Consider the following 22,542-nt stretch of genomic DNA (forward strand, 5'->3'; position numbering starts at 1 on the left):
GACTAAAGAGGGGGAGGAGGGAGGAGACGCGGAAAACGCAATGCGCAGGCGTGTGGCCCGGGAGTGTCCCCGCGCCATAGTGTGAGCTGGGAGGAGCCAGCCGTGCGCCTCCGGCCCGCCCCGCGGGTTGAGGCGCGCGGTGGTGTGGAGTCCTTTGGACCACACACTCGATCTGCAGGTACAGTAGGCCTTCATTTGTACGCGAACAGGCTGCGATTCTTGAGGGATGGTAGGTCTGGGGGTCTCTGCGAAGGGGCCAGATCCATTCGGAATATGTAGTCTTCCTCGCCCGGAGCATGTTAACAACTGTAGCCCTCCATCTACATTCCAGTCACATAAATGTGACCCGGCATCTCGGGGAGCTCGGACCCCACCCAGATAGTCCCTTACCCCAGGCAACTCACAGTCCACCTAAATACGGAACGTAGTATAGTATAGTAGGGAGAGTAGCAATTCTGTTGAGCGCTGATGGTGGCCAGGGGACCATACAAGCCTTAAGTCGTTTAGTTCTTCACACATTTCTGGAGAACGTCCTTATTCATTCGTTCGTCTTCTTCATTCGTTTGTTTCTTGAACTCTCAGAGAGGGATGAGCTTCCCCCAGCTACTTAGTGGAAGAACTGGTATTGGACCCCGATCTGGCCCACTTCATAGTGCCACAGTCTTTCTGCCAAGTTATGTGGGGCTGAAAGTTACTATGATTTCCTCATTTCTTCGTTCATTCGGCCTGTCGGCATTTATTGAAACCCTACTCTTAGAGTGGAGTTGGGGTGGATCCAGGAACACCATAAAGTTGAGTGGGGCTGGAGGTAAGCCTTGGAGGCGGAAGGAACTTCGAGCACAGAGACTCAAACAAAGCTCTAGGCTCAGGAGATGGGGGAGGATTGGGGGGAAAGGTGGTGGCTGCAGGGAGAAAACCAGGCCTGCTGCGGAGCCAGACCGTGGGGACTCCGTGGAAACAAGGTAACACAGCTCGGCTCATTTGTAGGTCAGGAGTTTTCCAGCAAGGCATTGCTCCCAGAACTGTCCGAATTCCACAATCGCTTGTCCTGCAAATACCTGCACACCCATGCTCTCCTTGCGCTTTGGGATTTGACATTCGGAAGGCTTAGATTTGTTGTTTCCACGTAGGACCAGGGAGGTCTTTTCGTTTCTTCCTCATCCTAGTGAATGAGACTGCTGGGCAAAAACTATTTTTTAAGGATTTTGGAAAATTTAGCCTGGAGAAGGAAAAGTAGGAGGCAACTCAGTAAAAGTTTTTGATTAAATATTTGTACATTAACAAGAATGCTGTTCTACTGTCCTACAAATCCATAGGCAGAAAGAAAAAAAAGGATGACTAAACTGGACTAGTGATATGCGGGTGCTGGCACACACATGGAGGTAGGGTGATGGTGGTAGTGGAGATGGTGAAGCAGATGGAAAGTAGGTTCAATTCTAGATATTTTTAAAGGCCTCTTGTGACCCGGGAAAGTGATGAATGATAAATCCCGGGCTTCTAATTCTGTACACAGGTAACTGGATGGATGAGGTTTTTAATGGATGGGTCTCAGAGAGAACATTTGTTTCAAAACTTACTGGACTCAACAACAACAAAAATTGAAACAAAGAATGAGTCAACTTCTTGAATAAGCATTTTTCAAAAAAAAAAAAAAAGATATACAAATGGTCAGTAAAGTACATGCAAAGATGCTCAACATCACTAAACATTAGGGAATTACAAATCAAAAGTACAATGAGATGTCCCCTCACATCCATCAGGATGGCCACTATCAAAAAACCAAACCAAAACGAAACTGAAAATAACAAGTGTTGGTGAGGATGTGGAGAAATTGGAGTCCTTGTGCACTGTTGGTAAGAATGAAAAACAGTATAGCCACTGTGGAAAATAGGACAGTGGTTCTTCAAAAGATAAAATATAGAATTACCATAAGCTTCAGCAATTCTATTTCTGGATATATACTGTGAAAATGGGGTCTCAGATATTTAAACACCCAGGTTCATAGCATCATTATTCACAATAGCTAAAACATGGAGAGCAAACCAAGTGTCCATTGGCGAATAAGTAGATAAGCAAAATGTGAGATATACATATGACAGACTATTATTCAGTCTTAAAAAGGAAGGAAATTCTGACATAATCTATAGCATGGATGAGCCTTGGGGATATTATGCTAAGTGAAATAAGCCAGTAACAAAAAGACAAATACTGTATGATTCCATTTATATGAATACCTAGAAGAGTCAATAGATAGTAGAATTGTGGTTGCTAGGGGCTGGCTGGGACAAGGAAATGGGGAGTTACTGTGTTTTAAAAGTTTTCTTTCATTTTCTTTTCCAAAGATTTTATTTATTTGAAAAAGCATGTGTGTTGATAAATGTTCAGATTTTTGGGTGGGGTGGGGGGAGGCTGCAGGTTTGCTATTACAGGTAATGCTGCAACAAGCATCCTCCTATTGATATCTTTGTAAATTTGCATTCATTTGTTTAAAAGATTTTATTTATTTATTTGACAGACGGAGATCACAAGTAGGCAGAGAAGCAGGCAGAGAGAGGAGGAAGCAGGCTCCCTGCTGAGCAGAGAGCACCTGAGCTGAAGGCAGAGGCTTTAACCCACTGAGCCCCCCAGGCGCCCCTGCATTCATTTTTTTTTTTTTTTTTAAAGATTTATTTATTTATTTGACAGACAGAAATCACAAGGAGGCAGAGAGGCAGGCAGAGAGAGAGGAGGAAGCAGGCTCCCTGCTGAGCAGAAAGCCCGATGCGGGGCTCGATCCAGGACCTCGGGATCATGACCTGAGCCGAAGGCAAAGGCTTTAACCCACTGAGCCACCCAGGCGACCCCCTGCATTCATTTTTTAGAACTCGTTCTTAAAGGAGAGTGACTGGTTCAAATCGGATACAATTCCCATGGCAAATGATAAGCTGTTGAACTCACTGGGAAGCCTGCTGATGCGTAAATGCTTAATTATTACATAATTGCTACCCATGGAAAATGTGTTTTTGTCCTTACAACAGCAATGTATGGGAGTACGTTTCCCTACAACCTCACCAACACAGTATGTTGTCAACAATTCGGAGTTTCTGCCAATCCATAGACGAAACAAAGTGTAGTGTTTTTTTCTTTAATTTTTTTTTTTACAAAGTGTAGTTTTAATTTTCATTTCTCTTATTTTGAGATATGTTGAACATCTTTTCACATGTTAAAAGACCATTTGTATTTCTTTGGTCAACTATCAGTTCTGCTTCTTTTTGTAAATTAATATATCAGCATTAAGGTGTGGGTCTTAAATATCAATCAGTTTTGGGGCACCTGGGTGTCTCAGTGGGTTAAGCCTCTGCCTTTGGCTCAGGTCATGATCTCAGGGTCCTGGGATAGAGCCCTGCTCAGCAGGGAGCCTGCTTTTCTCCCTCTTTCTGCCTGCTTCTCTGCCTACTTGTGATCTCTCTGTCAAATAAATAAATAAAATCTTAAAAAAAACCAATCAGTTTAGAATGTAAGCTCTGTGAAAATCAGGGCTTTCCATCTGTTTTATTCACTCTGTATCCCAGGTGTCTGGATGAACACTTGGCACATGGTATATATTTGCCAAATGAATGACTGGTTGTTGCTAGTCAGTAATTGAGAGTCTGATGAGACAACTTTAAGCAAATACATAAAAGTAATTTCAGGCTCTCCCAAGCTGAGGCTTTTTGTTTTGTTTTTTAATTGTGGTAAAATACATACAACATAAAATTTCCCATCTTGACCATTTTTAAGTGCACAGTTCAGTAGTGCTAAGGACATTCACATTGTTGTGCTACTGTCACCACCACCCATCCATGGAACTCTTTTCATGTTGCAGAACTACAGCCCTGTACTCATTAAACAAGAACTCCTCATTCCCTTCTCCCCTTAGCTCTGGCAACCAGCCTTCTGGTCTATTAAAGTCTATTGTGTCTATTTGAGCATTTAAATTTTTTTTTTTCTTAAGTTGTAGGAATTCTTTATATATTCTGGATATCAATCTCTTATCAGAGATATTATTTGCAAATATTTTCTCCAATTTCATGGGTTACCTTTTCACCCTGTTGATGATATCCTTTGATGCACAGAAGTTTTCACTTTGGTGAAGTCGAACTTATCTATTTTTCTTTTGTGACCTATACTTTTGGTGTCATATCCAAGAAATCACTGTCAAATCCAATGTTGTGAGGTTTTTCTCCTATATTTTCTTTTAACTTTTATTTTAAAATTTTTTTTTAAGATTTTATTTATTTATTTATTTGTCAGAGAGAGAGAGAGCGAGAGCGAGCACAGGCAGACAGAGTGGCAGGCAGAGACAGAGGGAGAAGCAGGCTCCCTGCGGAGCAAGGAGCCCGATGTGGGACTGGATCCCAGGACGCTGGGATCATGACCTGAGCCAAAGGCAGCAGCCCAACCAACTGAGCCACCCAGGCGTCCCTTCTTTTAGCTTTTAAATGGCATTTTTTTTTTTTCTTTCTCTTCAGGTTCTACTACAGAGATGTCAGAATAATGGTAGAGTATGTCCCCTGCAGGGTACCCTTGATATATACACAGAGCTGGCCGTTTCTAGGCATTGCTAAAGAGTCAGGGGTTTAGTGATCACATGCATCAAGCTGGTGGATTAGAACACTTCGACAGTAAATCTTAGAGCCTTTTGTGCTTCTCAGCTGGGCTTACTTGTGGCTTAGTAATCAGAGCCAATTGTTCACTGCCACAAGTGTTGTTTATTTTTCTAGTTACTTTTTGATCTGGAGTCATTCTGAAAGTTGAATGTTCTAAATATGTTATAGGATAGCTGAAGTTTTTACTGTTCATATCCTAGCTTGCTAGAAAATGACAGAGTAGCTAAAGGTCTGAGTTCTCTTACATCGCATCTTTTTTTTTTTTAAGATTTTATTTATTTATTTGACAGATAGAGATCACAAGTAGAGAGACAGGCAGAGAGAGAGAGGAGGAAGCAGGCTCCCTGCTGAGCAGAGAGCCCGATGTGGGGCTCGATCCCAGAACCCTGGGATCATGACCCTAGCCGAAGGCAGAGGCTTTAACCCACTGAGCCACCCAGGCACCCCACATCATGTCTTTTTTGTCATTATTGTTATTTTCCTAGAATCTTCACTCTCATCCCGGGTGATAAAACTAGTTTCTATGGGTATAACAATCCTCTTTGTCTTCTAGGCTGAGAGTTGAGGAAAAAGATCCTCTAAATCTTCTATAGCCCAGTCAAAACAGGCTGGGATTATTCAGAAGAAACTTCACTTATGAACTTAAGGGAAGGAGTGCCTGTGTGGCTCAGTCCATTAAGCATCTGACAGCTCTTGATGTCTGCTCAAGTCATGGTCTCAGGGTGAGATTGAGTCCTGTATCTGGCTCCACCCTCAGCTAAGAGGGAAGTCCGCTCAATCAATCTCTCTCTCTCTCTCCCTCCTCCTCCCTCCCTCTGCCCCTCACCTCCCACCCCTCCCCTTGCATGTGCTAGCGAAGGCTCTCCCTCTCTTTCTCAAATAAATAGATAAATAAATCTTAAAAAAAAATTAAGGGAAGAGATGAAGGAAGGGGGGAAAAGGGGGAAAATAAAGTCATTGATACATATGATACTGTACTTGGGCTGGGCCTTGATAAGGTGCTAGAGGGTGGCATGTGGAGTTGGGCACCACCACCCCCTAGAGGTCATTGCTGTGTTGTGCACCAATCAGTTCTATCTGTATCTATAGCTTAAGTCTGTATTTTAGACTTACTCAGGTACCTTTTGACAGAGTGTTCCAGAACTGTAAAGAAGGAGCCCACCATATCCACAATGTACTTGGAGCCCAGGATCCCTTTGGGAAGGAATTTGACCTGGCTGCTCTGAGACCAGTTTTGTTTTTCTTTTCTTCCTTCCTTCCTCTCTTTTTCTCGCTCTCCCTTCCTTCCTTTTTAAATATTTTATTTATTTATTTGAGAGAAAGCGTGCATGAGTACACATGTACCTGCGCCTGCATCCACAAGCTGGGGAAGAGGCAGAGGGAGGGAAAAGCAGACTCTCTGCTGAGCAGGAAGCCAAACTCAGGCTCGATCCGAGGACCTGGGATCATGACCCCAGGACCCTGGAATCATGACCCCAGCCAAAGGTTGCAGCCTAACTGCCAGGCACTCCTGAGACCAGTTTTCTTGACGACAGCTTGAACTTCATAGATGGGGAGTGAGCCATCTCTGGAGAGAGCCAGTAGGGTTCTTAAGATAGCTTTGCCAAGAGAAAAAAAATAGTATGGCTGATGCATCAGCCTGATTATCAGGGTCTTGAATACTGATGTAGCAGGGATTGTAAGAAGATTGTGACACTATATCTTACCTGCTTTTTATTCAGGCTTCTCCAAGGGACATGGATGTTCCTGGAGGGGGAGGGCTGGGGTGTGAAGGAGAGGAAGCAGGTAAGGTGACCAACTGTCCATGTTGTCCAGGGCTATCCCAATTTTAGCATTGAAAGTTCTGCATCCTGGACTCAAGGAAATTCTCAGTCCTTGGAAAACTGGAATATTTGGTTGCCATAGAGGCAGGTGACCATGTGCCAGGAGTTCTGCTGTGGTAGAGGATCATGACCGGAGGAGGTGAAGGCAGAGGCTTAACCCACTGAGCCACCCAGGTGCCTCAATAAATAAAACTTAAAAAAAAAAAAAAAAGGAAAGGAAAACATGCTTTATGTCAAACTTTAATGTACACATGAATTTTCTGGGGATCTTGTCAAAATGTAGACTCTGACCTAGGAGATTTTGAGGGGGGGTGCTGAGTTTTTACTTTTTTTTTTTTTTTAAGTAGGCTCCTTGCCCAGTGTGGGCCTCGGACTCAGGACCCTGAGATTGAGAGTCACATGGTCTACCAACTGAGCCAGCCAGGTACCCCTGAGCTTATGCATTTCTTTTATTTTTCTTTCTTTCTTTGAGCTTATACATTTATTTTTCTTCCTTCTTTCTTTCCTTCCTTCCTTCCTTTCTTTTTCTTTCTTTTTTTTTTAAGGTTTTATTTATTCATTTGAGACAGAAAGAGAGAGAGAAAGCACGAGCTTGGGGTGGGGGGGCAGAGGGAGGACAAGCTGGCTTCCTGCTGAGCAGGGAACCCTACGAAGGGCTTGATCCCAGGCCCAAAGATAATGACCTGAGTTGAAGGCAGACGCTTAACCATCTGAACCACCCAGGTGCCCCTAAGCTTACACGTTTCTAATAGGCTTTTACATGTTGCTGATGTTGCTCTGAGGACCATAATTTTCATGGAAAACGTCTGTATAACACCAATTCCTTGATATCTGTTGAGATTTGGTTTATGTATGGTTAATACTCACAAATATTCCACAGGCATTTGGAAATAATGTGTATTATTCCCTTATTAAAATGTGTTCCTTATGTATCTATTAAATTAATATGGTTAATTAAGATATTCAAGTCTCCTGTATCCTTATTCATTTATCTTTTTGATCTACTGAATACTGAGAAGTATATTTTAAATCTTTTACTAAGGTGGTGGATTTGTTAATTATTTCTTACAGTTTTGTCAATTTTTACTTCATATACTTTGAAGCTTCATTTTTTAGGTGTATAGAATTTGAAATATTTTATCTTTCTGGTGAATTTAAGTTTTATCAGTTCAATGTCTAGTAAAATTTGCCAACAGATTTTTTTTTTTAAGTCATTAGAGAGAGGGGCGCCTGGGTGGTTCAGTGGGTTAAGGCCTCTGCCTTCGGCTCAGGTCATGATCCCAGGGCCCTGGGATGGAGCCCCACATTGGGCTCTCTGCTCAGCAGGGAGTTTGCTTCCCTTCCTCTCTCTCTGCCTGCCTCTCTGCCTACTTGTGATCTCTGTCTGTCAAATAAATAAATAAAATCTTAAAACAATTATAAAGTCATTAGAGAGAGAGCACAAGGAGGGAGAGGCCAACGGGGAAAAAAGGAGGCTCCTAGCAGAGCCCATTGTGGGAGTCAATCCCAGGACTCTGAGATCATGACCTGAGCTGAAACCAAGAGATGGCCTCTTAACCACCTGAGCCACCCAGGCATCCCCGTCTTGGTCCCTTTGTACAAAATAAATTAATCATAAATGTTAGGGTTTGTTTATGAACTCTCAATTCCATTTCATTGATCTATATGTCTATTCTTATGTCAGCAACACACTATCTTGACTATTTTAGTTTGTAGTAAGTTTTGAAATCAGTTAGTGTATGACTACCAACTGTGTTTTCTTCCATGATTATTTTGGCTATTCTGAGTTTCTTGCATTTCCATATGAATTTTATTTTTTTTTTTATTTTTTATTTTTTTAAAGATTTTATTTATTTACTTGAGAGAGAGACAGTGAGAGAGAGCATGAACGAGGAGAAGGTCAGAGAGAGAAGCAGACTCCCCATGGAGCTGGGAGTCCGATGCGGGACTCGATCCCGGGACTCCAGGATCATGACCTGAGCCGAAGGCAGTCGTCCAACCAACTGAGCCACCCAGGCGTCCCTCCATATGAATTTTAGAATCAGCTTGCCAGTTTCTACAAAAAAGACAGCTAGGATTTTGATAAGGATTGTGTTGAATATGTAGGTTAATTTGGGAAATGTTGCCATCTTCACAATATGAAGTTTTCCAAATCTAGAACATGATAGATATTTCCATTTATTTAGATCGTCTTTAATTTTTTCAGCAGTGTTTTGTAATTTTCAATATATAAGTCTTATACTTCTTTTGTTAGGTTTATTCCTAAATGTCTTATTTTTTATGATTCCTAATTTTATTTTCAGGTTATTTATTGCTAATGTATGTAAATATAATGCTTTTTGCATATTGATTTTATATCCTGTAACCTTGCTGAACTCATTTTCAGTTAAACTTCTTTTTTTTTTTTTTTTAAAGATTTTATTTATTTATTTATTTGACAGATCAGAAGTAGGCAGAGAGGCAGGCAGAGAGAGAGAGTGAGGGAAGCAGGCTCTCTGCTGAGCAGAGAGCCCGATATGGGGCTTGATCCCAGGACCATGACCTGAGCCAAAGGCAGAGGCTTTAACCTGAGCCACCCAGGTGCCCCCAGTTAAACTTCATTTTATTGCATTTAGCTTTATTACACCTCACAGATACTGTGTTTTTTTTATAAATTGGAGGTTTGTGGCAACCCTGCATTGAGCAAGTCTATCAGCGCCATTTTCAAAAAACATTTGCTCACTCTGTATCTCTGTCACATTTTGATAATTCTCTCAATATTTCAAGTGTTTTCCCTGTTATATTTGTTATGGTAATCTGTGACTAATGATCTTTGATGTTGCTATTGTAATTGTCTTGGAGTGCCACAAACTATGCTCGTATAAGATGGTGAACTTAATAAATGTGTATGTTCTGATTGCTTCACCAACCAGCTGTACCCGCTTCTCTCTTTCTTTCCTTTGGATTCCCTATTCCTTCAGACACAACAATATTGAAATTAGGCCAATGGCCTTTAAGTGTTAAGTGAAAGGAAGAGTCATACTTCTCTCACTTTAAACCAAAAGCTAGAAACGATTGAGCTTAGTGAGGAATATATGTCTAAAGCCGAGACAGGTTAAAAGCTGGGCCTCTTGCACCAAACAGTTATCCAAGTTATGAATGCAAAGGAAGAGTTCTTGGGGCACCTGGCACAGTTGCTAAGTGTTGAATTCTTGGTTTTTGACTCAGGTCACGATCTCAGGTTCATGAGATTGAGCTTTGCATCAGGCTCTGTGCTCAGTGTGGAGTCTGCCTGGGTTTTTGCCTCCTTATCCCTCTGCCCTTGCCCCCGAGCACTCTCTGTCTCTCAAATAAATAAATAAATAAATCTTTGAAAAGTTCTTAAAGAAAATGAAAAGTGCTACTACAGTGAACACATGAATGATAAGAAAGTAAAACAGCTTTATTGCTGATACGGAGAAAGTTTAAGTGGTCTGGATAGAAGATCAATCAAGCACAACAGAGGTTCATTCAGATGGATTAAGGAAAGAAGTCGTCACCATAACATAAATGTACAAGAGTGAACAGCAGAGTGCTGATGTAGAAGCTGCAGCAAGTTCTGCAGAAGTTCCAGCTAAGGTAACTCATGAAGGTGACTACTGTTAACAACAGATTTTCAAAGTAGAGGAAACAGCCTTCTATTGGAAGAAGATGCCTCCTAGGACTTTCATAGCTAGAGAGGAAAAGTTAATGCCTGGCTTCAAAGCTTCAGAGGATAGGCTGACTCTCTTATAAAGAGCTAATGCAGCTGGTGATTTTAAGTTGAAGCCAATGCTGATTTACCATTCCAAAAATCCCAAGGCCTTTAAGAATTATGCTAAATCTGCTCTACTTGTGCTCTGTAAATTGAACAACAAAGCCTGGGTGACAGCACATCTGTTTATCTGTTATGGTTTACTAAGTATTTTAAGCCCACTATTGAGACCTAGTGCTCAGAAAAAAAGTTTTCAAAATATTACTGCTCATTGACAATGCATCTGGTCACTAAGAACTCTGATGGAGATGTACAATGTGGATGATGTTTCATGTCTGCTAACACAACATCCATTCTGCAGCCATGGATCAAAGAGTAATTTTGACTTTCAAGTCTTAGTATTTAAGAAATACATTTCATAAGGCTATAGCTGCCGTAGATAGTGATTCCTCTGATGGATTTGGGCAAAGTAAATTGAAAACTTCTGCAAAAGATTCACCATTCTAGATGCCATTAAGAGTATTTATGATTCACGGGAAGAGCCCAAAATAGCAGCGTAACAGCAGTTTGGAAGAGGATGATTCCAGCCCTTAAGGATGACAGGGAGGAATTCAAAGCTTCAGTGCATGAAGTAACCCGCAGGTGTAGTAGAAATAGCAGGAGAACTGGAATTAGAAGCGGAGCCTGAAGATGGGACTGAATTGCTGCAATCTCATGATAAAACTGACGGATGAGGAGTGGCTTCTTATGGATGAGCAGAGAAAATGGTTTCTTGAGATGGAATCTACTCCTGGTGAAGATGCTGTGAAGATTGTTGAGATGACAGCAAAGGATGTAGAATATTACTAATCTTAGAATTTGAGAGGACTGACTCAATTTTGAAAGTTCCACGGCTTAAAAGCTATCAAACAGCATTGAATGCTAGAGAGAAATTGTGAGAGGAAGAGTCAGTTGATGTGGCAAACTTCACTATTGTCCTCAAGAAATTGCTGCAGCCACTCAAGTTTCAGCAGCCACTACCCTCAGCAGTCAGCAGCCATCAGCATTGAAGCAAGATCCTCTAAAGTCAAAAGATTACAACTTGCTGAAAGCTCAGATGATGGTTAGTGTGTTTTAGCATAAAGTACTTTTAAATTAAGGTATGCACTTTTTTTTAGATTTAGTTATTTATTTGAGAGAGAGTGTGAGTTGGAGGGGAGCAGAGGGATGTGGAGAAGCAGACTCCCCACTGAGCAGGGTGCCTGATTCAGGGCCTGATCCCAGAATCTTGGGATTATGATCTGAGCCGAAGGCAGATGCTCAACGGACTCAAATAGCTATAGTGCTATTGAACACTCAATAGACTACAGTATAATTCAAACATAACTTTTATGTCTACTGGGAAGTAAAAAAATTCATTGACTACTTTTACTGTGATAGTTGCTTTATTGTGATGTTCTGGAACCTAACCTGTAATATCTCTACAGTATGCCTTTACAATAGTGAAAAAGATAAATAAAAGAATCTACAAGTAAGAAATATGTCTTTTTTTTTAAAGAATTTTTTTTAAGGATTTTATTTATTTATTTGTCAGAGACAGAGGGAGAGAGAGCGAGTGAGCACAGGCAGACAGAGAGGCAGGCAGAGGCAGAGGAAGAAGTAGGCTCCCTGCCGAGCAAGGAGCCCGATGTGGGACTAGATCCCAGAACCCTGGGATCATGACCTGAGCCGAAGGCAGCTGCTTAACCAACTGAGCCACCCAGGCGTCCCAGAAATATGTCTTTTAAAATCCCTAAGTGGGGTGCCTGGTAGCTCAGTAGGTTGAGCGACCAACTTGGTTTTGGATCAGGTCATGATCACAGGGTCCTGAGATCAAGCCCTGCATCAGGCTCTGCTCAGCACAGAATCTGTTAGAGATTATCTCCCACTCCCTCTCTTTCTCCCAAACTTGCTCAAACTTGCTCTCTCTCTAAAATAAAAATAAATAAAATCTTTAAAAAATAAAGTAAAATGCCTAAGAAAATTAAAACTTCCCAGACAGGACTATTGTCACATTGGACTTGAAGGTAAGAGAATAGTCTGTTATGACATCAAAATTTTATCACAGGCAGAGGGATGCACAGGTGGTATTTTGCAACTATCAGTCCTGAATAGTTAATTTGCTATCTGAAAACATGATAAAGAACCAGAGATCTCTGTAGAATGATTTATTGGGACAAGTAAACAAGCAGAGGAGGTGGGACTGCTATGGAGAAGACATAGGGGAGTCTAGAACTTCAAGGGAAGACTGAGGGAAGTCTATAGAATGCAGATGCAAGAGGAAAATGTCTGGAGTTGGTTGAGACTGATCAGTGGGTCTGGATTGAGATGCATGGAATGCAACAGGGAACTGGTCATCTTTGGGCTGTGACAGTTGGTAGTCAACAAGGCAAAAACCTGACTGGTCTCTGGAACCCAGAAGCAGTTCTTGGCTGGAGCAAGAGCAGGAGCAGATAGACATCATGGCTAGTTGTTCCGGAGGACAATGGCTGTGACCACAGAGGTGGCCATGAGGAGCAGGTAGAGGCAGAAGGGCAGGGTGTCCATCCTGTGGCTGAACTGCACCCATAGGTTGACCAAGTGCTGCTTCTTAGTCTCATCTTCCTCCTGGGCCCTTGTTGATTGAGGCCACCCATTTAACTCTGCCTCTCTGGGACCTGACACGTTCCCCACCAACTCCACAGGCTCCTTCACACCTACAGAGAAACAGAGACTGAGTTAGGACCATGAAGTTCACCTGGGGAGGAAGGGGGACAGGGAAGGAGGTAGGAGCAGAGAAAAAACTGTGTGGGAAGAGGTAATGTGTGCAGTGCTGACCCCTTACCAGGAAGGTGGGCAGGGAGTAGGGCCAGACCTTTATTTCTCTTCTGGAGTGCAGTGGGGCAGCATTTTCTTGGCCTGGTGCAACAGAGGAGCAGAGAATGAAGCCACCAAGGCATGGGTGGGGGCTGGGTGGTGGCAAGGTGCAGCAGGTAGGTGATGAAATTGGTCTCCAGCAGGCTCACCACCATCAGGGACAGACACAGGGCAAAGAAGACACCTGGAGGGAAGGTAGGCCTACATGTGGGCCAGAGGCACCAACCTAGGACTTCTCTCTTCCAATCATATCCTGGAGAACCTCCTTTTCCCAGGATAACTCCCTTCCCTGAGCTAGTTCAGTCAGTCTTTCCCACCCTTCTTTTCCCAATGGCTGGAGAGGACATACTGATAAGGGGGGTGCCACTGGTGGGGAGTAAATCATTCATCATGAGCAGGAAGACATTGTAGCCCAGAAGAAGGGTTATCTTGAATGGGGCACGATTCCCGCTTTCTGCTGGGAGGTAGAAGCTGATGGCATCGATGGCAATCAGAAAGCCACTGGGCAACAGAAGGTTTATGATGTAGAGTCTGGGCCTGTGCCTGATGGCCACCTTGAGAGGAAAGAGAGGGAAGTGGATAAGGGATTTGGAGACTTCCAGGAATAGTAGTGATTGTGTCTCTGCCTTTCCTGTTGGTCTGATATCACTCTAAGATCTTTAGGTATGCAGAATTCAGCTTCATAATTAAGTATAGAACCTGCCATGGGCGATTAAGGCCAGAGAAGTGAGCTTTAGGAAAAAGAGCATGGCTGGGCAGCCAAGAGAGAAGGTTCAGGCCTGGCAGAAGTAAAACTGAAACTTGGGAGATACCCTCTTGATGGAGATTGTAGGTAAGAGTAGAAGCAAGGAAGGAAGGAAAAAGCAAGGGCCTCTGAACTTACATAGAACATGATCTGATCATACAGGCTGGTGCCCAGGGACATCTTTGGGGAGGACTTGTTGATGCCCAGGAGCTCCCACTCTCCATGGGTTTGAACGATGTCCTGGGATGTGTCTGCTATTTCCCACACTTCTTTCTCCATGCCGAGCAACATGTTCTCCACTAAAAGGGAGATCCAGATCATTTCCCAAGGATACAGTTTCCTGTTGACTCAACTGCACTCTCTTTTTTTGTCTTTTCATTAAACACATATTTTTGTGTATCTACCATATGGCAGAAACTTTGAAAGAGCTTAGGGTGGTAATCAACAAGATAGATTTCGGATCTGCCTTTATGGAAAAATATTTAAACATCCATAGAGCCTTAATCTTTGCTCTACCCACACACCTTGGTCACCATTTGTTCATAATTTCTTAATATTTTATTTTTTGTTGTTTTATTGTTTTCTCTCATTCACCCACATCTCTGAGACTCCATCACAACTTACCTGTGTAGAGGAATGAGCTGAAGGTGAGTGTGCAGTTCTGCTGGTCAAAAGGGAAGTAGAAGATATCTAGGTTACAGATGCTGGCCACCTTCATGGGTTTCTTATATCTGATGCGACCTTCATTACTTACATATGCCGTGAGCCCTTTTGGGGTCTTATCTACATCCATGCTGTAAGAGAGATGGAGTGGGATGCAGGTGTTACAGTTTTCCCTCTTACCTTTCTGATCATTTCTCAGCCATTTAAGACCGCTTGTAGTGACTCCAATGGTAGATTGTAAATTCTACTGAGTCCAGAAAATGGGGCTTCCCTCTGCCTTTCCCCAGCCCTTTATACGCACAACTCAACGATGAAAATGTCTGGGAGCCACAGATTCTTGGTTGTCACACTGATCTTCGTGATGCCCTCACATTCCTCTGGGTTCCATCTGATAAATGGGTTATCCCAGACCTAGAACCCAGGTGTAAAAGAGGTGAGAGCCTTATATGAATTGAAGCTGTTTTTTCCTGTCCTTTGATTTTTTTTTTAAAAAAGGTTATGAAATATTTCCTGCACATAAAAAATATATAAAATAATAAACATGTGTTTCTATTACTCAACTTTGTGGAATAAATATTTTGATAAGTTACTTTGGCTTTTTTTTCAATAAGTAAGAATTACAGATAGAATTGAAGCACTCTGCATCCATTTCTTCATAAATTTTGATCACTCTCCTTTCCCATTTCCATGAGAAATTACTGGTGACCAGAGAAATCCTCTCCTTTCTTCAGTAGGAATGAGATTCAGAGATGAAAGATCAATAACTTAGCACCTCTGAGCTAGAATTTCCCTAGTGTGAAATAAGGAGATTAGTAGGTATCAAATGAAATAAGGCTTATCAGTGGATTTTGAAACTGTAATGTTGTCATAGGCATTATGTATTAATATCTAGCATGGCTTCAGCTGTCTTCCAGACTGCATTTACCAGACTTTATTGCAAGGAGACCTTGAACAAGCCCTTGGGTTTTTTGAACCCAAGAGGCTTAGTGGTCTTCCACTCCTTGGCAGGTGCCAGGCACCACCCTCCCTTGTCTTTGGGATGACCTTTCCAAACTCTCTTTTCCAAGTCTGGCAATCTTCTTTGAAAACTGTTTTCTAGGATTGTCTAGTTCTGGGTGGGCTTGTGTGGTCTCAGGACGCTTTCAACAGCAGCAGTAGTTTGTGGAACCACAGCCACAACAGAGAGCTCTATGCACATTAAGCAAAGACTTGTACTAGATCAGTGCTTCTCAACTCTCACTTTGCATATAAAACACCTGGGGATCCTCTTGAACTGTAGATTCTGATTCATTTGCTTGGGTGACTAACTCATCCTGATTTGCTCAGGATTTTGTTAGTTTTTGCATTGAAAATTCCATGTCCTGAGAATTACTCAGTCTTGGGCATGCTGGGATGGTTGATCGTGCTGGGTGGGACCCAAAACTGTGTGCATTTCTTGGCTTCCAGATGGTGTAATCAACCAGTGCTGCCCATCTGGGAACTACACTTTGAGAGCAAGATTAGGTGATCATTACTATTATTTTTCTCCTCTTTCCTTCTCTTCAACCATGCTTTTCAAACTGGAAACTTACTTCATTTACTTTCATCTTCCCCTCTTTTTTTCTAATTAATGCACTTAAGATTCAAAATTTTTAATGTATTTCTTATATATTCTTATTATACTTTGGCTACATTCATAGGTTTTCATATGCAGAGCTCTTCATTTCTCATTAGTTCAAAATTTCTGTTTATTTATTTTATTTTATCTTTATTTTTTAAAGATTTATTTATTTGAGAAAAAGAGAGAAAGTGAAAGAGTGAGAAAGATCACATCAGTGCACACGTGGGGGGAGAGTCAGAGGGAGAGGGAGAGGGAGAGAGAGTCTCACGCGGCTCTGAGCTGAGTGCAGAGCCTGATGCATGGCTCAGTATCATGACCCTGAGATCACAACCTGAGCTGAAACCAAGAGCCAGACGCTTAATTGACTATGCTGCCCAGGTGCCCCTGTTTTATTTTCTCTTTAGCCCAAAGTATTTGGAAGTTTAATTTTAAATTCCCAAGAAATAAGGTTTTCTTGGGGAGTGCTATCTTTTCCTGATTAGTTTCATTTTTTTGTATTGTGATTAGAGATTGTGGTCTAGATAATTTCTGCTTTCTCGACTTTATTGAGATCTTTGTGGTCAAGAATATGGTCAGTGTGGGACAATATTCCATTTGTGTCAGAAGAGATTATGCATATTCATTGGCACAAAGTTTATTAAATCTAGTCCCCCCCCCCTTTTTTTTAAAGTATGCTCCACACCTAGCGTGGAACTTAACATGGGGCTTGGCCTCAGGATCCTGAGATCAAGACCTGAGCCAATAACAAGAGTTGGAGACTCAACCAATTGAGCCACTCAGGCACCCCCTAAATCAAGTTTCTTAACTGTGCTGTTAAAAATCACAATATTTTTATTCTTTTTCTACTTGACTTTTGAAAGGAGTATATTGAAGCCTCTCACTGTGATTGTAGATTTTTAAGTTTCTCCATCATGTGTTTCTTTCTTTCTTTTTTTTAAGAAGATTTTATTTGTTTATCTGAGAGAGAGGGAGGGAGAGAGAGCGCACAAGTTGGGGGAGCAGCAGGCAGAGGGCAGGGAGCCCTATGCAGGGCTTGATCCTAGGACCCCAGGATCATGACCTGAGTCAAAGGCAGATATTTAATGGACTGAGCCACCCAGGTGCCCCCATCATGTGTTTCAAAGCTATGTTGTTAGGTACGTAAAGGTCATAATTATATCTTTGCTTAAAATCCTTTCTGACTATTAATGAAGGGAGAGAATAAACAGAATTGACCATCCAGCCACAGGAACGATGACAAGAGCTGTAGTTTCTCATCTTGTCAAAAGAATTTCCTGTTTCCCGTGTGATGCTGCTAAGAAGTCTGTCCATTCCTCCCACTCCCCACTTCTATTTACCAACCCCCAAGATATGTCAAAATGGTGCTATGATCAAGGCCAAGATGTAGGGCAAGGACAAAAGCTTGATTAAAACAGATGTTTTGGACCATGAATGAGAGTTCACAGGAGGACTTCTTAACCCTGGCTGTATCTTAGAATCACTTGAGGAGCTTAAAAATACCAAAGTCTGGGTTTCATCCAATCAGAACCTCTGGGAGCAGAACCTGAACAGTGATATGCAGCCAGCGTAGAGAATTGCTGGCTAAGAAAAGAAATTCTCTTCTAGTGCTGTTAATATGTCATCCTGCTGAACCAGACATAGTTTCTCTGAGATTCTCATTGGGCAGATTCCAGATAGCAATGAGAGAGGAAGCTGAAATGTGGACAAGGGCTTTTGAGCTTGCCTTGCCAGGGTGGGAAAAAATTAAGGGCTAGAGGTATCAGCACTCACCGCATCTAGAATGGCAGACATAGTGAAGGAGATGTTGACTAGGGTGGGGATGCTGAAATTGGTGACTGGACGGAAGGCCTTCCTGTTGAACACTGACTCCAGAACAGTGGGATACATGCCATCCTGGGAAGACCCTGAGCAGTTGTTGATGAAGGTACTGCTCCTTCCTGTAGAGGACATAGAATGTGTGAGGAGAGGGAGAGAAATCTCATGTTGCCTATGAGAGGGCCCTATGACAGGATCGTGGGGGTAGCCTGTGATAATAATGATAGCTAATATTTATTGAGCATTGACTATGTCCCAGGCATAGTCTAAACCCTTTCAACAAATTACCTCATTTTACCCTCCCAGGCCCCTATCAGGTAGAAATTATTTTTATCGTTATGTAATAAATGAGTCAACTGAGTTTCAGTGAGAGGAATTAAATTCCTGACATCAAATATTTAGGGGCAGAAACTGGACTTGATCTGAACCCTAATTTGTTTGATGCTGCTGCAGCATACACCCCCATTGATGAAATAGAGATTGGGGGAGGGAGAGCTCCAAGAGAGGCCCAGAGGCTGGGTGCTGCCCACCAAGGCCAGGGAGGATGGGTTGGGCTAGAAGGCAAATGATGGAAGCTAATGTGGTAAGCTGAGTTAGGGCTCTGGCCTTCTTCCTAACCTTTCTGTTTTCATGCAAAGCATGCCCAAATCTATATGCAAACCAAACCCTTTGACAGTGATAGCCATTGGATAGGATTCTGTTAGGGGGTGATGCCCAAAGAGAATGTACCTATTTCACCTTCACTGCCCCAATGTTCCTTCCATCTCCTTATTTTGCTGCCCAGTCTTCTATCAGTTTTCTAGTGTGAGGCTTTTGTGGTGTTGCCTTCTCCTCTTTTCTGACTGGTAAATATTCCAATTCTCTACTGGTAGAAATTTGCTAGAGTTACAACAAGCTGGAATGAGAGAGAGGGCTGTGTGCCAAGGACATTGAGCCTTATCCATTCCCAGAGTCACGGTGTTCTCCAGGGAAATCCTTAAATCATTCTATGAGCAATGAATTTCCATTTCTAATGTTTTCTACTGAGTAGACTAGGTGTACAATTTGTTCCTCTTTCTTGTATTGGCCACCTTTGGTTCAGCCCTCCCCTATTTCCCCCTATCCAGAAGTTACATGACAACCTAAGGGAGAGAGATGACATTTATTGATACCTGTCAAATGCCGGGCAGCCACTGTGCTACTCACTTCTCTCATTGCATCCTCACAACTCTGCAAGGTAGGTCCTATTTTACAGATGAGGAAACGAGCTCAGAGAAGTCAACCAATTTGCCCAAGGTTACATAAGGAGTCAAGTGAGGGACCAATATTCAAACCCAGGTTCATCTGTCTCCAAATCCCATGTTCTTTCCACTCTACCATGATCACTCCTTGAAAGATAGGCTTACTCCATCTTCACTCTCCACCTCTTACCCTCTGGCATCTTACTAACCTAGGGAACTTGGATCTTGTAGGTGGATGAGGAAGTTAAGGCTAAAAGTGAGCACTTTGCTGCAATGGGGTTGGTTTCATAGCTGTGGGGAAAAAGAATCATATCTGTGTATAGAAAGATGGGTGTACATTTAGGTCAAATGGAAAAGAAGACAAGCAGGGATGGTTCATGGGAAGAAAAATGGAAGTGTTCCTGTGTGGCACATCTCTGGAAGGATATTCTCTGTCTTTCAGAGATGTAATGTCTGTTCAGGCATTATTATAACAAAATTATGAAATAACAATGCCCATTTTAGATCATCTCTAGGAGTTGGAGATTTGTAAGAAGTTTCTAGGTGTTTACAGAGAGTCTTCACTTCTTCCCTGTTGTTGCCCCTTTCTTACCTTGAAGCAGAAGATTGAGAACAAGGAAGAAGGGGAATCTCTCTTTCTGGAACCAGCTTCCTTCCATCTTCTTTGTCTAAATTCATCTCCAGGAGTGTACCAGCACCCGGGAAACCACAGGAAAAAGGATCAGAGGCCACACCTAGAGTCTGATTTTGAATGCTGATAGCATTGGTTGACCACTGATATTTGTTACCTTCCTGGGAAGAGAGTTCTGGTTGTCTTTTTCTTGCCCATGCCGGAGGTTCTGTTTGCTGTTAAGACTTCCCCTCTTCTGTATTTCACTATAATGTTGGGTATGGTTGTGTATTAGCTGATATGTACCACACTCAGACCTTTGTGTGATCTCTCAATCTGAAGACTCATCTCTTCAATTCTGGAAAATTCTCAGCCCTTTAAAAAATAGTATATTCCCTCTACTTTTTCTCTTATTAGATATATGTTGCATCATTTCCCTTTACCTTACATGCCTTTAAACTCTCACATTAGTTTCCCCACTGCTGTTGTAACAAATCATAAACTTAGTTGGCTTTAAAAAACACAGATTTATTATTTTACAGTTCTGTAGGCCAGAAGTCTGAAATGAGTCTCACTGAGATTTTGCCAGGGCTGCATTTCTTCTGGAGGCTCTAGGAACAAATTCATTTCCTTATATTTTCCAGTTTTAGAGGCTGCCTGCATTCCTTGGTTCATGGTCCTATTTTTCCATCTTTAAAGCCATCAACATTAACAGGACTTTTTACACTGCCATCTCTCTGCTTCCCATGCTCTTCTCTCTCCTTTTTCACTTTTAAGAACCCCTATGATTACAATAGCCTGACCTGGATAATCCAGGATTCTCTCCCTCTATCAAGGTCAGTCAATTACCCAATTTAATTCCACCTGCAACCTTACTTCACCCTTTTCCATTTGACATATTCACAGGTTCCAGACATTAGGATGTGGACATCCTTTGGGGACCATTATTCTGCTTAACAAACCCTTCTTTCATATTTTCTATCCATTTGTCTATGTCCCTAGTAATTCTTTCAGATCTACTTTCCAGGTAAGTTTTCTTCTTAATTATATTTAAACTATTGCCTAATCTGTCCACTGAGTTTTTAATTTCAGTGATTATATTTTTTGTTTCTGTAAGTTCTATTTGGTTCTTTTAAGAAAACAATCTTTTTTTTTTTTTAAGATTTTATTTATTTATTTGACAGAGAGAGAGATCACAAGTAGGCAGAGAGGCAGGCAGAGAGAGAGGGAGAAGCAGGTTTCCCGCTGAGCAGAGAGCCCCAGGCAGGGCTTAATCCCAGGACCCTGAGATCATGACCGAGGGCAGAGGCTCAACCCACTAAGCCACCTAGGTGCCCCAAAGCCAATCTTTTTGGTTCTTTTCTTTCTTCCTTCTTCCTTCCCTCCTTCTTTCTTTTCTTCCTTCCTTTCTCCCCCCCCTTTCTTTCTTTCTTTCTTGTTCTTTCATTTTGGTTTCTAATATTTCTTTAGTCTTTTATTATTTGGAACTGTTAAAGCAAAACCAAAATGGAGATCACAGTTTGAATATATTCCTAGACCAAACACTCACAATAATGCAACAAACTTAAAACTATCATGATTTCCCCAAATTCTTACTCTGACCTTAAACAAAAGTTAAGAGTTCTTCATGTCAGCATGACCTTTAAGCTTCCTAGCCATGGGGCATCTGGCTGGCTCAGTTGGTGGAGTATGCCCCAACTCTCAATCTTAGAGTGGTGAGTTTAAGCCCCACATTGGGCGTAGAGCTTACTTAAGGGGAAAAAACAAAAAGCAAACCTTCCTAGCTAATTAGCTACAGAGTAAGCCTGCGGTGAAAAAGAGTGTAAGGTTCTAGTAACCAGTCACAATAGAAAATGCACTCCCGCATTTCATGCTTTATAAACTGAGCTGTAACTGCTGAGATTTTAGTTTCTTAACTACTTTGGCTCAGAAGTCTCCCTATTCTCCAACAGTTTGTTCCTTGCTCAATAAAATATCCATATTAAGTAGAACTTTCCGAATTTTCTTAAGGTAGAGCGTATTTGTTTTACATTTCCTTTCTGATTGTTTTATTATATCTAGTTCTTGGTATGCTAACTATTTTGCTAGCTTTGTCTTATGTGGTTCGTTTCCTCATGATTTGTGACTCTTGACTGTACAGTCATCTTCAGTAAGAGGTCATTTCAGTGGGAGTTTCATGTGCTTGGGTTGTGAAGTTTCCCTACAAAGAAAATTGTCATTTGCCTCTGACATAGCCTTTGGATTTTTACCAGGTCCAGTCATTTCTTTGTGTGTGTGTGTGTGTGTGTTAAGAATATCCCACATCAGGGGCGCCTGGGTGGCTCAGTGGGTTAAGCTGCTGCCTTCGGCTCAGGTCATGATCTCAGGGTCCTGGGATCGAGCCCCGCATCGGGCTCTCTGCTCAGCAGGGAGCCTGCTTCCTCCTCTCTCTCTTCCTGCCTCTCTGCCTGCTTGTCATCTCTCTCTGTCGAATAAATAAATAAAATCTTTAAAAAAAAAAAAAAAGAATATCCCACATCATATGAGTAGTGCAAATTTAGACTCCATACTGATATGTGACACAGGCTTGGTGTTTCAGTTCCTTGCATATGACCTTTCCTCTGTACCACTGGCCTCAAGTCTTTGGCTACCTTTTTTAGTCTGAGATGGAGGAGTGGATGGCCAACTCAGAGACATGTCAATCTGCAGTCTACTTGCTAATGATGTCAGAAGATAAGCGATGAAAACCTCATTTGGAAAAAAAAAAAAAGGTGAGAATATGTATCTTTAGGTAATTTAGAGGTCATTTATTATAAACTAACTTTCTTTCTTTCTTTCTTTCTTTCTTTCTTTCTTTCTTTCTTTCTTTCTTT

General features: G+C 41.9%; 1 protein-coding gene and 1 long non-coding RNA gene across 15 annotated transcripts in view; one reads left to right on the top strand and one right to left on the bottom strand.

Moving 5' to 3' along the window:
• Positions 1 to 38: 38 nt before the first annotated feature.
• The window catches only part of LOC132011998 (uncharacterized), a 79,231-nt gene continuing 56,727 nt past the window's right edge, over positions 39 to 22,542 (top strand). For 2 of the 14 annotated variants that reach the window (XR_009402490.1, XR_009402488.1), the window contains exons 1-3: positions 39 to 178; positions 6,799 to 6,875; positions 22,330 to 22,440. This is a non-coding gene — a long non-coding RNA (uncharacterized LOC132011998). Of the gene's footprint in view, positions 179 to 6,795; positions 6,876 to 22,309; positions 22,441 to 22,542 lie in introns of all 14 variants that reach the window. The other 12 variants (XR_009402483.1, XR_009402491.1, XR_009402493.1 and 9 more) reach the window with 11 other exon arrangements.
• On the bottom strand, positions 12,648 to 19,739 carry LOC132012544 (5-hydroxytryptamine receptor 3E-like). Its single transcript, XM_059392595.1, has 8 exons — positions 19,673 to 19,739; positions 17,816 to 17,982; positions 14,747 to 14,856; positions 14,407 to 14,576; positions 13,921 to 14,081; positions 13,387 to 13,591; positions 13,006 to 13,221; positions 12,648 to 12,877 (listed from the first exon to the last, which is right to left on the bottom strand). The coding sequence occupies exons 1-8, from the start codon at positions 19,737 to 19,739 to the stop codon at positions 12,648 to 12,650; spliced, it is 1,326 nt and encodes a 441-aa protein (XP_059248578.1).

The sequence above is a fragment of the Mustela nigripes genome, chromosome 2, assembly GCF_022355385.1.
Source record: "Mustela nigripes isolate SB6536 chromosome 2, MUSNIG.SB6536, whole genome shotgun sequence".
NCBI classification, from domain to species: Eukaryota; Metazoa; Chordata; class Mammalia; order Carnivora; family Mustelidae; genus Mustela; species Mustela nigripes.